The sequence below is a fragment of the Myotis nattereri genome, assembly GCF_964212035.1.
Source record: "Myotis nattereri genome assembly, chromosome: 2".
Lineage (NCBI taxonomy): Eukaryota > Metazoa > Chordata > Mammalia > Chiroptera > Vespertilionidae > Myotis > Myotis nattereri.
In genome coordinates this window covers 186,545,756-186,559,851 of record NC_138076.1, presented here as the reverse complement: position 1 = coordinate 186,559,851, position 14,096 = coordinate 186,545,756, and the positions used below count along the sequence as shown (strand labels likewise).

General features: G+C 36.5%; 1 protein-coding gene across 1 annotated transcript in view; it reads left to right on the top strand.

Annotated features, from left to right (window-relative positions):
* PIK3C2G (phosphatidylinositol-4-phosphate 3-kinase catalytic subunit type 2 gamma) overlaps window positions 1–14,096 on the top strand; it is a 283,175-nt gene that overhangs the window by 244,285 nt on the left and 24,794 nt on the right. The window contains exon 30 of the mRNA XM_081084139.1: window positions 3,059–3,134. Coding sequence (XP_080940265.1) covers window positions 3,059–3,134 — 76 coding nt within the window. The remainder of the gene's footprint in view (window positions 1–3,058; window positions 3,135–14,096) is intronic.

Below are 14,096 nucleotides of genomic sequence, written 5' to 3'. Positions count from 1 at the left end.
TTTTACATGTGAGGTGAGTAAGAATGGAGAGTCCAAAAAGATACACACTATTGTATATGGACACAGAAGTAGCAAATTGCGGGGAAAGAAAATGCATTTAGTGGTGCACTTGTCTTTAGAACAGTCAAAGGAGCCAATAAACAAGTATTTTGATATAGAAGGCTGAGGATCTGGAGATAGATCTTGGATAAAGGATTCAATTTGTGCATCATTATAGAAGCCACCAAAAGGCAAAGGATCACCCAGAAGGAATGTGGAAATGAGAGAGATTGGCCTAGACGTGAGGAACACGAGAACTGAAATCATAAACAAAAAGAAAAGATCCTGAAAGGAAACCTAATAAAAGATAGTAGAAAAAAATGGAAGAAAAACTGGAAGGACTTAGTGTCATAGGCAAAAGAAAGAGAGCATTTCACTAAAAATGGAATTTCCATATAAGCCAGAAGTGGGAACCTTTCTTCTGCCAAGGGCCATTTGGATATTTATAACATCATTCCCTTAATATAATTCACTTAATATAAATTTATGTTGCTATGAAAAAAGCTCCTAGATTTGTTGAATTTTGAGTACCACCCACAGTTGCCTTGGCAGGGCCAGACCAAATTATTTTGAGGGCCTTATATGGCCCATGGACTAGATGTTCCTCACCCCTGTAATAAACCAAGAAAATCCCCATGGGATTTGGAAAAAGAGAAAGTGTGTTAGAAATGAGAATAAAAGCATTTTTAGAAGACAATTAGTGGCACAAACTTGAATGTGGTGGATCATAAAGTGAGTAATAGTTGAAGAAATGGCACCAATGTGAGTGCTGAGAAGTCTTCCAATAAGTTTGTTTGCATCAAGGAGAAAAATAACAGAATTTAAAAACTGCATTACTTGACAAGATATAATTTCCACATGATTATATTTTGTTTGATTTGACTTGTCTCTTAGTTGTTAAAATGGAAAGAGTTAACCCTACTTTATTCTGATGAGAAGGAAAGAAGAAGGAAGGAAGGAAGGAAGGAAGGAAGGAAGGAAGGAAGGAAGGAAGGAAGGAAGGAAGGAAAGAAGGAAGGAAGGTGGGAAGGTGAACATTAACTAAACTGTAGATTAAAATATTTTACAAGGTGCTTGAGGAGGAAGGAATAGAATCCAGGTCATAGATGAGGGGATCAGCATTGGATGGTATCTTATTTTGCTAAGAGTGCCATAACAAGGTACCACCAATTGGGTGCCTTTTAACCACAGAAATATATTATCTCATAGTTCTGGAAGCTGGAAGTCCAAAAATCAAAGTGTCTTCTTCTAATGGCTGTGAGGGAAGAATATATTCCAGGCCTCTTTCCTGGGCTTGTAAATGGCTGTCTTCTCCCTATGTCTCTTCATATCTTCCCTTTATGAATGGCTATGTTCAAATTTCCCCTTTTCCAATAGGCATTGGTCATATTGGATTAGGGGTCCATCTTCCATCAGGATGAACTTATCCTAACTTAACTAATTACATCTGCAATTACCCTACACGTTCCTTGACGGAGCTCATAACTCAAATAACTCGTATGTCAAATCAAAAGTGAACGAGTGAGACACATGATGCTGGGCTGATGTTGTGGCGTTCACTGTGACGTTCGCTGCGCCAACTAGCGGTGGGGCATCTGAAGCTGGCTCGTACCCGAATTTTAGCTCACAACTCAAAGCAAAAAATCGGCCGAGAGATGGCTTGTATCTCAAAAATCTCGTTAGTCTGGACACTCGTAAGTCAAGGCCCCACTGTATTTCCAAATAGGGTCACATTCTGAGATACTGTGAGTTAGTACTTCAACATATAAATTTGGGGAGAACTTAAATCAATTTGTAACAGGTGGAAAGAAAAAGACTTCTTTCATTATTACAGAAAAGGAAAGAGAAAAGATGTCTTTGTGAGTCTATAGATTTGGTGACGAAATTTAGGAGTTGCCATCTGCCTTTTATTTTCTCTGACATGGAAACAAAATCATCAGTGGGAAAAAAGTCAGACTTGGAAGTTTATGTTCCCTGGGGGAGGTTTGAAAGAGCCTTTGCACAAAATGAGAGAGAAGGCTGGCCAGGGTAAATGTCAGGCAGCTTTGACATCAGTCTATGATAATTAGTGCAAATAATCAATTATTGAGTGAAGTCCTTCGGATAATAATGTAATCTCCCATTGGGAGGTCTGCTTTGGTTCTCTAATGGCTTAAAATAAAATGTGTGCCAATTAACTAAGGAAAAGCTGTTGTCAGGCTTACCAGTTAGCCCATTCATTTGGAGACCAGATTAGATTTCAGTCTGTTTGTGATCATTCCAGTTTAATGGAAAAGCACACATAACTTGAATTTGTATTAAAGCATTTAATATAATCTGTTTCCTCCACTAGATTGTGTTCTGAAAAGGGGTATCACCTTATGAATCTTTGTTTTAAATATCCCTAGCATTCATTGATACCACTGGTGTGGTCAATACTCAGTGAGCATTCCTAGCATTGAACCTTGAGGAATAATGGTTACTCACTAAGTGAACATCAGTGTCCTACTCAGATGGAATTTTTCTCTGAAGACCTGTCCAAGGGTACACATTTTTTAGAAAAGTAAGGTGTGAGATTCATGCAAAATTGTAAAATTCAAGAATGTAAATGTTACCTGGCCAGTGTTGCTCAGCGGCTGAGCATCTACCAATGAACCAGGAGGCAGCCAATCAATGATTCTCTCATCTTTGATGTTTCTATCTCTCTCTCCTTCCTCTCTGAAATCAATAATATATATATATATATATATATTTTAAAATAATGTAAACATAGTAAGTTCCAGGAGCAGAGCACACCTGAGCTTCTTGAAGAAATGTAATCAGAGATCCCAAACATATAAAAAATTAGCTTAATGTATGGTAAAATTATAGCATTGACTTAATAAACTTACTAATGTATTATTCCCTTTATGGAATCTATAGCAGATACCTATTAACAAACAATTATAGATTTTATGTCAATGTTTTCATATACCAGTATAAAAGAACAATACATAAATATAACATATTAAGAAATAACACATTTTGTCTTGTTTTTTAGAGTGATTGTGTTCTTGAATTTTTCCTCTCTGAGCCTGTGCAACAAACACTTGAAGAATCATCACCTTTGTTCCTCGGCAAGTAATTTTATCATTATTACTATGCACAATTATCGAGTTTCAATATAATTGTGCAAAAAGTCACAACTATAATTTTTTCAATTTGCAAATTAAAATTTCTTTTTAAGAGTGAGGCTTTAAGAGTCTTTTCTAATCATTTCCAAAGCTTCTTAACCCTTTATAATATGTCCTTCAATTTATATTAAACCCAGTTGTGTTTGTCCAATTACAATAACTACATGACATTATATTATTAACTTATTTCAATTAATTGTGTGTTGAGATGGAATTGCATGTCAGAGACAGAGTTCCTGCTTCCCTGTGTAGGTAAATATTGCAGTTTATTCAACATCTTAGGAAGCAACACAAAATAGGCATTAGTAATGATCATGAATTATCTAGTGGTTTCATTCCTATCCTTTAAAGCCCAATACTCTACCTCCCTTATAAAGTCTTCTCCTATTACCAGGATCCCAGAATAGCCCAGCACAATTATTCACCCCATTCTGCCAAATGTGGATAAATTCTAATTAACTTTTCTACCATTTCTTTTAGATTGCCAGAGACTCTTTTTGAATGTCCTATCAATTTTAATATAGATCCATTGTCAGCGGCCATCCAATACTAATTCTGGTTTTTGTGTCACACAAGATTTACAAACCCATAGTTTGCAACCTTCCATCTTCATTTTATCCAATCCACCTTCTGATTCTCTACCTTTAAGATTAGGCCCGTTTGTTTATCACCTCTTCTTGCATCTGACACCCTAGTTACTTACTCCATAGGGGTGTACAGTTCTGTACAACCAGACCTGATTGTATCGTGTAATCGTGTATTAAGTTGTATATTTATGCTTATGTCTGCCTTGCATCTGATAGACTGAAAATAACTTTAAACGAAGGTCACTAATCCCCTACTACACATTGCTCTGTGCTCAAAAATCCTAAATTTATATAGGAGAATTGTTACTCTCTCATCCCCCCATATTTTACTCATTTGACATCACTGAGATACTTTTCTTGTATAGCCAAACCATGTACAATATTAAGTAAATAAAGCAATTTCTTACATTTTATAGCACATATCCAATAAATAATGGTTCCCACAATATATAATATTTCTTGTTCTTATTGTCACAATTGACAAATATCTAGCAAATGTCTTCTTTTTATTTTTATTTATTTATTTTTTTTTACAAATGTCTTTTTAAAAACACTATTACTAGGGAGGTTTTTTACAATCAAAATTTATAAATTCAAAACCAAATTTAAAAAACAACATAAGGTTGCAGATCTCTAGAGATGGAAGCCTTCTAAAAGGTGCTAGGTTGACTTCTATTCTGTCACTAAAGTGCTTAAAGAAAATTGTCTCTGTGCTTCAAAAAATTAAATTTTGCATCACTGTCAAATTTTTAATGTTGCTGATAGTATTACTTCTCTGTAACATATTCTGAAATACATCTGCACACACAAAAATTGGGATTATTATCATAAAAACTAAAGTGGCTTTTTAATAATTCTTTCTGGTTTGTTTATTTCTAACTACATTATACAATACTCATGATTTGCTTTTGCAGTTATGATCGACACAATATTAGAATCTCGATCTTTTTAGATAATAGGTTGCATATGAAACTCAGTCTATTATCTTAAAAGAACAGAACTATCTTAGCAAACTGTGCAAATCTTTACAACAAACAAGGATTCACAGAAAGTTGTTCCTTATATTTTTAAAATTATTTCCTTTAATATTTCTAAATTCTTAATACTTTTCTTATAAGATATCAGCTGATTCTAAACAAGATGCACAATATTTTTTAAGCACCATTCTTTCAGTTATTTGAAACTTTGAGTTTATGTTGTTAAATGATTACAGGATAAAATTATTCAAGCATATTAAAATATTTGTTTACATGGGATGATATTAAGCAAAAATCCCAGACCTCACCATTTTACTACCCCTGCTAATAAATTGAGAGAATGAACTCTGGCTACCTGTAGATGTAGGCATATGACCTATAAATATCATATTAGTAATCATTTATAATCCTGGGTCTGAAAGATAGTAATAATCCTTTGTCCTTCCTAACTAAACATGCCTTAGTAGATAATAAAAGAATTTATTTATGTCAAGTGCCCACCCAATCATCTCTCTGCTTTGATTAACACTTTTCCTTGATTTCCCAGAGCCCTTAGGCAGTGCCTAGGTCATGGGCCTGTAATCTGTGCAGTGACACAGGGCACAGGACTTCGAACTTGTCCTGTACTTGTTTTATCGCTGTTATCACTGTCTTGAAATTCTTAATTATTTTTGTAAAAGAGACCCAACATTTTTATTTTGCATTTTTATGTCACTGAGCTTCACAAAGTAGGTAGCTGATCCTGCCCTTGAATAAAGACCAAAATCTTCTTGATAGCATCCAGGCAGAATCTGGCACCCACAAATTTCCCTTTCCAGTCCAATATCAGGTCCTTCCCCGTCTTGATTCTTGTCTCTTTTTTGTACCTATATACCTTACAGATGCAATTTCTCTGCCTGGACAACTTGAGCCCTATTTCACCTTCTCCATCCTTTTGTGCATCTTCCAGATATCATTTCAATTGTCCTTGCTCTATACTTTTATTTTGTAGACTAGATATCTACAAAGGCATAATCCACATTTGTATGACTCACCACTGTATCCTCAAGCTTAGCACAGTGTCTGGCCTACTATGTAGATGTTCAATAAATAATTAAGTAAATGTTTGATGATAGAAATAATAATAGTGGAAGACACATGGGTATTCTCTACCAAGGTAGCTTGTTGTTCATATTAAAAGGACATGAGAGAAGAAACCAAAATCCAAAATCATGCTACTCTTCCCACACTCAACCACTTCAGGTGGAAATGCCCTGGCACAAGAAATTCAAAGCCTCCCAACCACTAGAATCCCCCTGAAATATCACTTGGAAAAAAATCTTCTACAAATTATCACATTAAATATGATGGATACCAGACACTAACCAAAATGTTTCTGGATTTTATCTTATAGGTCTTTAACTTTCTAATGACATGATCCTCTATACTTTCCCCAGATTAATATAGTCCATGTTAAATAATAATACCTCCATAACAAAATAAAATTATTCATCCTCCATCACTACACAACTCTGACACACAGAAGATAGATTTTTGTCAAAGTATAGAAACAATAGCATAGGTAATGGAGTAGAACATGATCAAAGACAACAGTTGCCAAGGTTAAGAGAATAAACAAATGAACATGTTTAGATGCCACAGATAATTACAAATGATTGCAAACAGGAGCTTTCAATCATTACTTCACATCACTACCTCCAATTTGAGTTGTTCATTTAAAAGGGAACTTGAAGCCATGTTCTAGCTACTTTCTCTGGTCGCCAGTAGCTGCAAAGATTACAAAGATTGTTAGAAGAAGAAGAAGAAGAAGAAGAAGAAGAAGAAGAAGAAGAAGAAGAAGAAGAAGAAGAAGAAGAAGGGGAGGAAAGTAAAAAGGAAAAAGAAAGAAATCACAGGCTAATCTCACTAAATATTATTGAGAAATTCTAAATGAAATGTTAGCCAAAATAATTCAATAGCACTAAAAGAATATAGTTTATTTTGACCAGAAATGCAAGAATGGTTCAATATAGTTTACTGTACATAGTATATAATTCATGTTATCATCTTAATAGATTAAGGAGAAAATCATATGGTTATTTTTATAGACCCTGACAAGGCATTTAATAAATTTCAATAATCTTTCCAGACAAAACACTGAGATAAAAATAAATGGGTAATTCCTTAACATGAGAAACTGAATCTATCTTGTCTAACCAAAGCCTACATTGGACATGACAGAGAAACAATGTAAAAACATTTCCACTACGTTATAAAATAAGGCCTATGCCCATGATCTTCATAATAACATCACATTGTGCTCAAAACACTAGCCAACATGGGGCTCATTCCTTGACCTCCTTCAGGTCTTTGCTCAAATTTACCTTCTCAATGAGAAGTAGCCTAATCATCCCTTCTGAAAGGGCATCTTCCTTTTTCTAGTAGTACCTTTTTCATTTTCTTTTCTTTTCTTTTACCATTTATCACATTCAGGATATTATAAGTTTTTATTTATAACATTTCTTGATTTTTTATATCTCCCCTGCTACTGTAAAAATGCCAAGAGAAATTTTGTCTAATCTATTCCAAAGACCTAGAACAGTACCTTTTTTCCTAATAGCCCAATAAATATTTGTGAAATGACTAAATGAAATGGAAAAATAAAGCATAAACTTTAGCAAGGAGAAGAAAAAAATAATAGTTTGCCAGTAATATGAGCAAATACCTATAAAAATAAGAATCAACTGAAAATCTATCACAAATGATATATATACATATATATACATATATATACATATATATAGATCACACAATAATAGCAGCAAAAAAAAAGAAAAAGAAAGGAAGGAAGGTAGGAAAGAAGGAAGGAAGGAAGGAAGGAAATGTAACAGAAAATGTGCAAGGCCAAATGAATAAAACTTTAAAAATACCACTGAGTGATTTGAAAGATGCCTTGAATAAAGGGGAAGACATAGCATGCTCTTGGATAGGAAGATTCAACATCATAAAGATGTCAAATATTTCTAATTTAATTTTAAATATAATTTTAAAAATATGTTTAACTAGATAAGCTAATTCTACAGTTCATAAATAAACAAAAGCCAGGAAAACTTGGCAGGAGGAGAGAAAAGAGGTGAGACTAACCCTACTAAATATTAAAAACACATTACAAAGCATCAACAATTAAAACAGTGTGGTGTCAGTGCATAAATGGAAGAATAAATGGAACATAATAGGACGTCGATAGAGTCAAATACACTCCAGAATTGAATATGTGGCAAAACTAGAAAGTGAAAATTTAATAAATATTTTTGGGTTACCATACTCCCCACATATGCTAGGAAGAATGCCAAATGAATGAGAGATTTTAAATGTAAATAATGAAACCATATATGTGACAAAGAAAACATGGAAAAAATCCCTTATAATCTTGGGATGAGCTGTTAAAGCTGTGACTATAAATCCAGAAGCTACAAACATTTTGTGTGATATAAAATTCCATAGTATAATCCATAAAAATACAAATTAAATGCAAAATGGATGAAATATTTGCAATTTATCACAGGCAAGGAATTGATTATCTAACTTATAACCATCTTCTAGAAATTGGTAAGAAAAAGAACAATCAAACAGAAAACTACAAAAAGATAATTCACCAAATAAAAGAAAATTCAAGTGGCTCTTAACCAAATGAAAGGATCCTCAGTTTCACTTATAAGAAAAATTAAAATTACTCTGATACCATTTTTAATTCATCAACGTTGGCAAAAATTTAAAAATTTAATTAACAAGCTTGGATACAAACCAGCAGGCACTCTCATACACTGCTGGTGGTAATGCAAATTGGTACAACCTCTATGGAAGCCAATTTGCAACATTTATCAAAATTACAAATGCAAATACCCTTGACCAGAAATTCTCCTGTTGGAAACTTCTCCGGTGATACTTGTGCAAATGTACAAAATGACACTCACGCAAGGCTAGTCACCTCAGCATGGCTCCTAACAACTGGAAACAATTCACCTGCCCATCAATGGGGAACTGGTTAAATAAATTATGGTATTTCCACATAATAAAATAATATGAAACTATATTATTTAAAGTATTTAAGATTTGTATTATTGATATGAAAACATTTCCAAGATCTTTGTGTAGAACAGTAAATACGTGGGGAAACTGGGTAGACAGATGTTAAAAATGGGAAGGAGACTATTTACTGTATACTTTTAAAATGTATTTTCTTTTTTTTATTGTCTAAAGTTTTACATATGTCTTCTTTTTCCCCAATTGACACCCCCACCCCCACCCCAGCCATTCCCACCCTAGGCAAGCCCCCACTGCACCAGTGTCTGTGTCCATTGGGTATGCTAATATGCATGCATACAAGTCCTTTGGTTGTTCTCTAGCCCCAGCCCCTCCACCCCTGCCATTTGTCTCTGGATCTATTCTTGTTTATCAAATTATGTTGACCATTATATCCCACATATGAGTGAGATCATGTGATATTTATCTTTCTCCAACTGGCTTTTTCGCCTAGCATAATGCTCTCCAGTTTCATCCACTGCATGGAAGAGCATTTTCATTTTTTAATCATGTGGATATATTATCATCTGAAAAAAGTAAAATTTTGAAATTCTATTTTTAGCATTAGTGGACACATGATGTATAATGAGCACTGTATTAACCGCTGTAGAGCCAAGCATTCAAATATTTCAATACAATCATCCATAGGGTCAGTAATATTTTAACAATTCTTGTGTTACCATAAATGGTTAGATCAAGTATGACCAGATTCCCCCCAGACTCACTGGAAGCAAAAAATCAAAATATTCTAGCATATTCTTATTCATATAAAGTTATTCTCAAAAGTCTCCCTCTCTGAATTTTTTATTAAAACTTTTTCCCTTAGGGTATTGCCCTCTTGTCTGCCCCTTTAAAGCATGATGTTTAAAAACACAGGCTTTAGAGATCATTTAACTCTGCACCATTTGTTGTCTGCACAACCTTGGACATGATGCCTCAATTTCCTCATGTGCAAAATGGAGGTAACCAAACTTTATAGAATTGCTGTGAGGATTTAATGAGTTCATGTACTTAAAGTTCTTAGCCCGATGTTTGGCTCACAGTAATAGTTCTAGAAATACTAAGTGCTGGGGTCCAACCCCAGCAGGTCCAGGGGTCCCCAAAGGTGTGGACGGAGTCGGCGAAGAAGGAATGACACGGAGACAGCGTTCAGTTGATCAGCAGCCTAGCCAGGATCTCTAGCCAGGATCTCCAGCCAAGTTCTGGTCTGGATCTCCAGTGAAGTTCTGGTTAGGATCTCCAGCCAGGTTCCTAGAAAGGTTGTTTCCCCAGGTAGGGATTTTTCCCTGAAGTTAGGGAGGAGATAAAACTCCTTAACTAAGTGCCAGGTGGGTAATTAATCACGTTAACTACGAACAATCATGCTTCAGCTACATAATCTTTACTCCCTGGAATGGAGATAAGAAACGCCCTAACCTTTGGAATAGAGATTGATAGCATTGGAATCAACTGGTATAAATACAGATGTAACAAGACAGCATGACACAGAACTTAGAAGACAGAACCTACACAGAACCTAGAGACAGAAGAACTTCGCTGGAGAGAACATGGCAAAAGATCCCGGACAGAAACTGGCAACAGAACCTAGAGACAGAACCTAGCGAGAGAACATGGCAAAAGATCCTGGACAAAAACTGGCCACAGAACCTAGAGACAGAACCTAGCGAAAGAACCTGGCTGAAGAACCTAGAGACAGAACCTGGCTACAGAACCTGGATAGAACATGGCAAGAGAACCTGACTAGAACCTGGTGACTGAACCTGGCTGGAGAACCTGGACAGAACCTGGCTGGAGAACCTAGAGAGGGAACATGGCTACAGAACCTGGCTGGAGAACCTGGAGAACATGGCTGGAGAACCTAGCAAGAGAACATGGACACAGAACCTGGCTGGAGATCCTAACCAGAACTTCGCTGGAGATCCAGACCAGAACTTGGCTGGAGATCCTGGCTAGAGGTCCTGGCTAGGCTGCTGATCAACTGAACGCTGTCTCCATGTCATTCCTTCTTCGCCGACTCCGTCCACACCTTTGGGGACCCCTGGACCTGCTGGGGTTGGACCCCAGCATCTGGTGCCCGAACAGGGACCCCTAGGTAAGCGCCCTGCACTCGGGATGGATAGGACTCCACCGTAGGAAGAGGGTGGATAGTCTTCGCCGACTCCGTCCACACCTTTGGGAACCCCTGGAACAGGATTCCCCTAGGTAAGCCCTCCCCATTGAGAACCCCACACTCGGGACGGATAGGACTCCACCAGGGTACTGCAGACCTCCCTATAGAGGATAAGTAGGGTAAGAAGGTGGATAGTACAGAACTTAGATTGAGAAGATGTGCCATACTGAGTCTAAAGAAAAAAGACTCTGTATTGATCTTTTAACACATATGCTTGCTAGCAGAGGAATTAAGGTTACTCCCGGTCAGACAGAACGTTTTATACAAGAAGTATGTCCATGCTTTTCTGAGGAAGGAAAGGTAAATGTAAAGGCATGGGAGAAGGTAGGCCCAAGGAGCCTTATCCTTAACCCCACTGCAACCTTTCCACCCCGGGAAAGTGCAGGATTGGCAAGCTCTCCCTGGGGTGATAGATCAGGAGTCAGGTAATAGCGGAAAGCGCCAATCCTACTCTTAAAATGGATACAAGAGAGCATTTCGGGTTTTTCTTTTTAATGCCCGCTTTTAAAAAATAAAAAAGGGGGAATTTGCCAGGAGCCAGTCCATGCTTGCTGTTTCAAGGGACCTGGCATATATGGCATACTGTTCTTAATATGTTTGCTCACCTTCTTGGCACTATGTGTTTTAACCAAGGTCTCTGAAAAAGGTTGTTTCCCCAGGTAGGGATTTTCCCCTGAAGTTAGGGAGGGAATAAAACCTCTTAACTAAGTGCCAGGTGGGTAATTAATCACTTTAACTAGGAACAATCATGCTTAAGCTACATAATCTTTACTCCCTGGAATGGAGATAAGAAATGCCCTAACCTTTGGAATAGAGATTGATAGGATTGGAATCAACTGGTATAAATACAGATGTAAGAAGACAGAACCAAGAGAGACAGAACCTACACAGAACCTAGACACAGAACTTAGGCACAGGACCTAGACACAGAACCTAGCGACAGAACCTACACAGAACCTAGAGACAGAAGAACTTCGCTGGAAAGAACATGGCAAAAGATCCTGGGCAGAAACTGGCCACAGAACCTAGAGACAGAACCTAGCGAGATAACATGGCAAAAGATCCTGGACTGAACCTGACTATAGAAATTGGCAAGAGAACCTGACTAGAACCTGGTGACTGAACCTGGCTGGAGAACTTGGACAGAACCTGGCTACAGAACCTGGGTAGAACATGGCAAGAGAACCTGACTAGAACCTGGTGACAGAACCTGGCTGGAGAACCTGGAGAACCTGGCTGGAGAACCTAGCAAGAAAACATGGACACAGAACCTGGCTGGAGATCCTAACCAGAACTTTGCTGGAGATCCTGAACAGAATTTGGCTGGAGATCCTGGCTAGAGATCCTGGCTAGGCTGCTGATCAACTGAACGCTGTCTCCGTGTCATTCCTTCTTCGCCGACTCCGTCCACACCTTTGGGGACCCCTGGACTTGCTGGGGTTGGACCCCGGCAATTAAGTATCTCTACATTACTGCATTGTTCTCTGGGCCTGAATTTTCACTGGATTCTGAACTCTGGCATGCTTTTGATGGACACTCTAGTTATACATCTGGCATGAGAGGTTTAGCCTGCGATATCATCTCCAGTCAGGTCAAGTAACAGTTTACTTAAATTGGTTACCATTTAGACACTCAATCATAAATTTATGTAATATTCTACCTTTGAATTAAAACTCCTCAGTGTAAACACATTAAGCTTCTATCTAATAACCTTTTCACTCTTTAATTCAAAAATAATTTTCATTGTACATCAACAATTTATCAGCATTTTAGCATGCTCATACCAAAAGTTCAACACTCTAAATTTTTATTACAAAACTCAATTTATCTACAAAATCAAATTCACTACTACACTCAGATTTATTTTATATTTCTATAACTAACAAAGCCTCTCAGTCATTGTAATCAAGTTTTTTAAGGGAGAAAGTTTTTGTTATATTTATGTAATTACCATTTCACTTGTAAGAAACACTCAATGCCAATTTCAATTACTTCAATGTCAATAATTCACATTAATAAAAGTAATTTATATGACCTCCTTACAGTGTGTAAACTATTCTAATAAGTATGTAAAAGGCTTTGGAAGAGGAAACATACAGTTGAGGTTTAATTTTCAAATGTTAGAAAGGATTAGGCAGGGGTGGGCAAACTTTTTGACTCGAGGGCCACAATGGGTTCTTAAACTGGACCGGAGGGCCGGAAGAAAAGCATGGATGGAGTGTTTGTGTGAACTAATATAAATTCAAAGTAAACATCATTACATAAAAGGGTACGGTCTTTTTTTTCAATAGTTTTATTCATTTCAAATGGGCCGGATCCGGCCCGCGGGCCGTAGTTTGCCCACGGCTGAGTTAGAGACTAAAATTGGCTATCAGAAAATTGACTGGGGACCACAGTGAGCCCACAACAGAACATTGCCAATTCCTTGTTATTAATAAATTTCTTCTTTCTAAATTCCTTTAGAAAATATACTATCAGAGATTATCAAGGGAAATACTATAAAAACTGTAAATTATGCTTAATCATTGGGCTATAAACTGGAAATTTTTAATTAAAAAACTAAAGCCTTCATATTAATAATGGAATGATGTAACTTGAAAGTAAAAATAAGGTTAATTTTGTTATTAAATAAATTTTTGTGACATTATGGGTCAAGTACTGATTTACATATCTCTTGGAGATGTAAGAAAAAAAATGTAAGCCCTGAGGCAAATTGTAATCCACAAAGCAAATTGAGACATGTAAGATAACTACGATATAAATATTAAGTGATTGTCTGACCTAAAGGGGTTCATAAGGAGGTGACCACAGAAACTATTTTGCATTTTAAATAGGTCTTATAGAAAGGCAAATGTTCAATAGCCAAATGTGGTGGAAGAGACCACTTCAAGAAAAAAGGGGAGTAATCTGAGTAATGATCGGAAGAAAATAGCACAGAGATTTTGTAGAACTGAACACAGAGACTACAGTATAGAATAATGATAGTGCGGAATAAAACAGATTCAAGAAGAAGCTACAATACAAGGCTGAGAAATTCATAATTTTCCATAAGTAATGGAAAGCTATGAACAGTACTTTGATCAGAAGAATAATTTTATAAAAGTTTCCA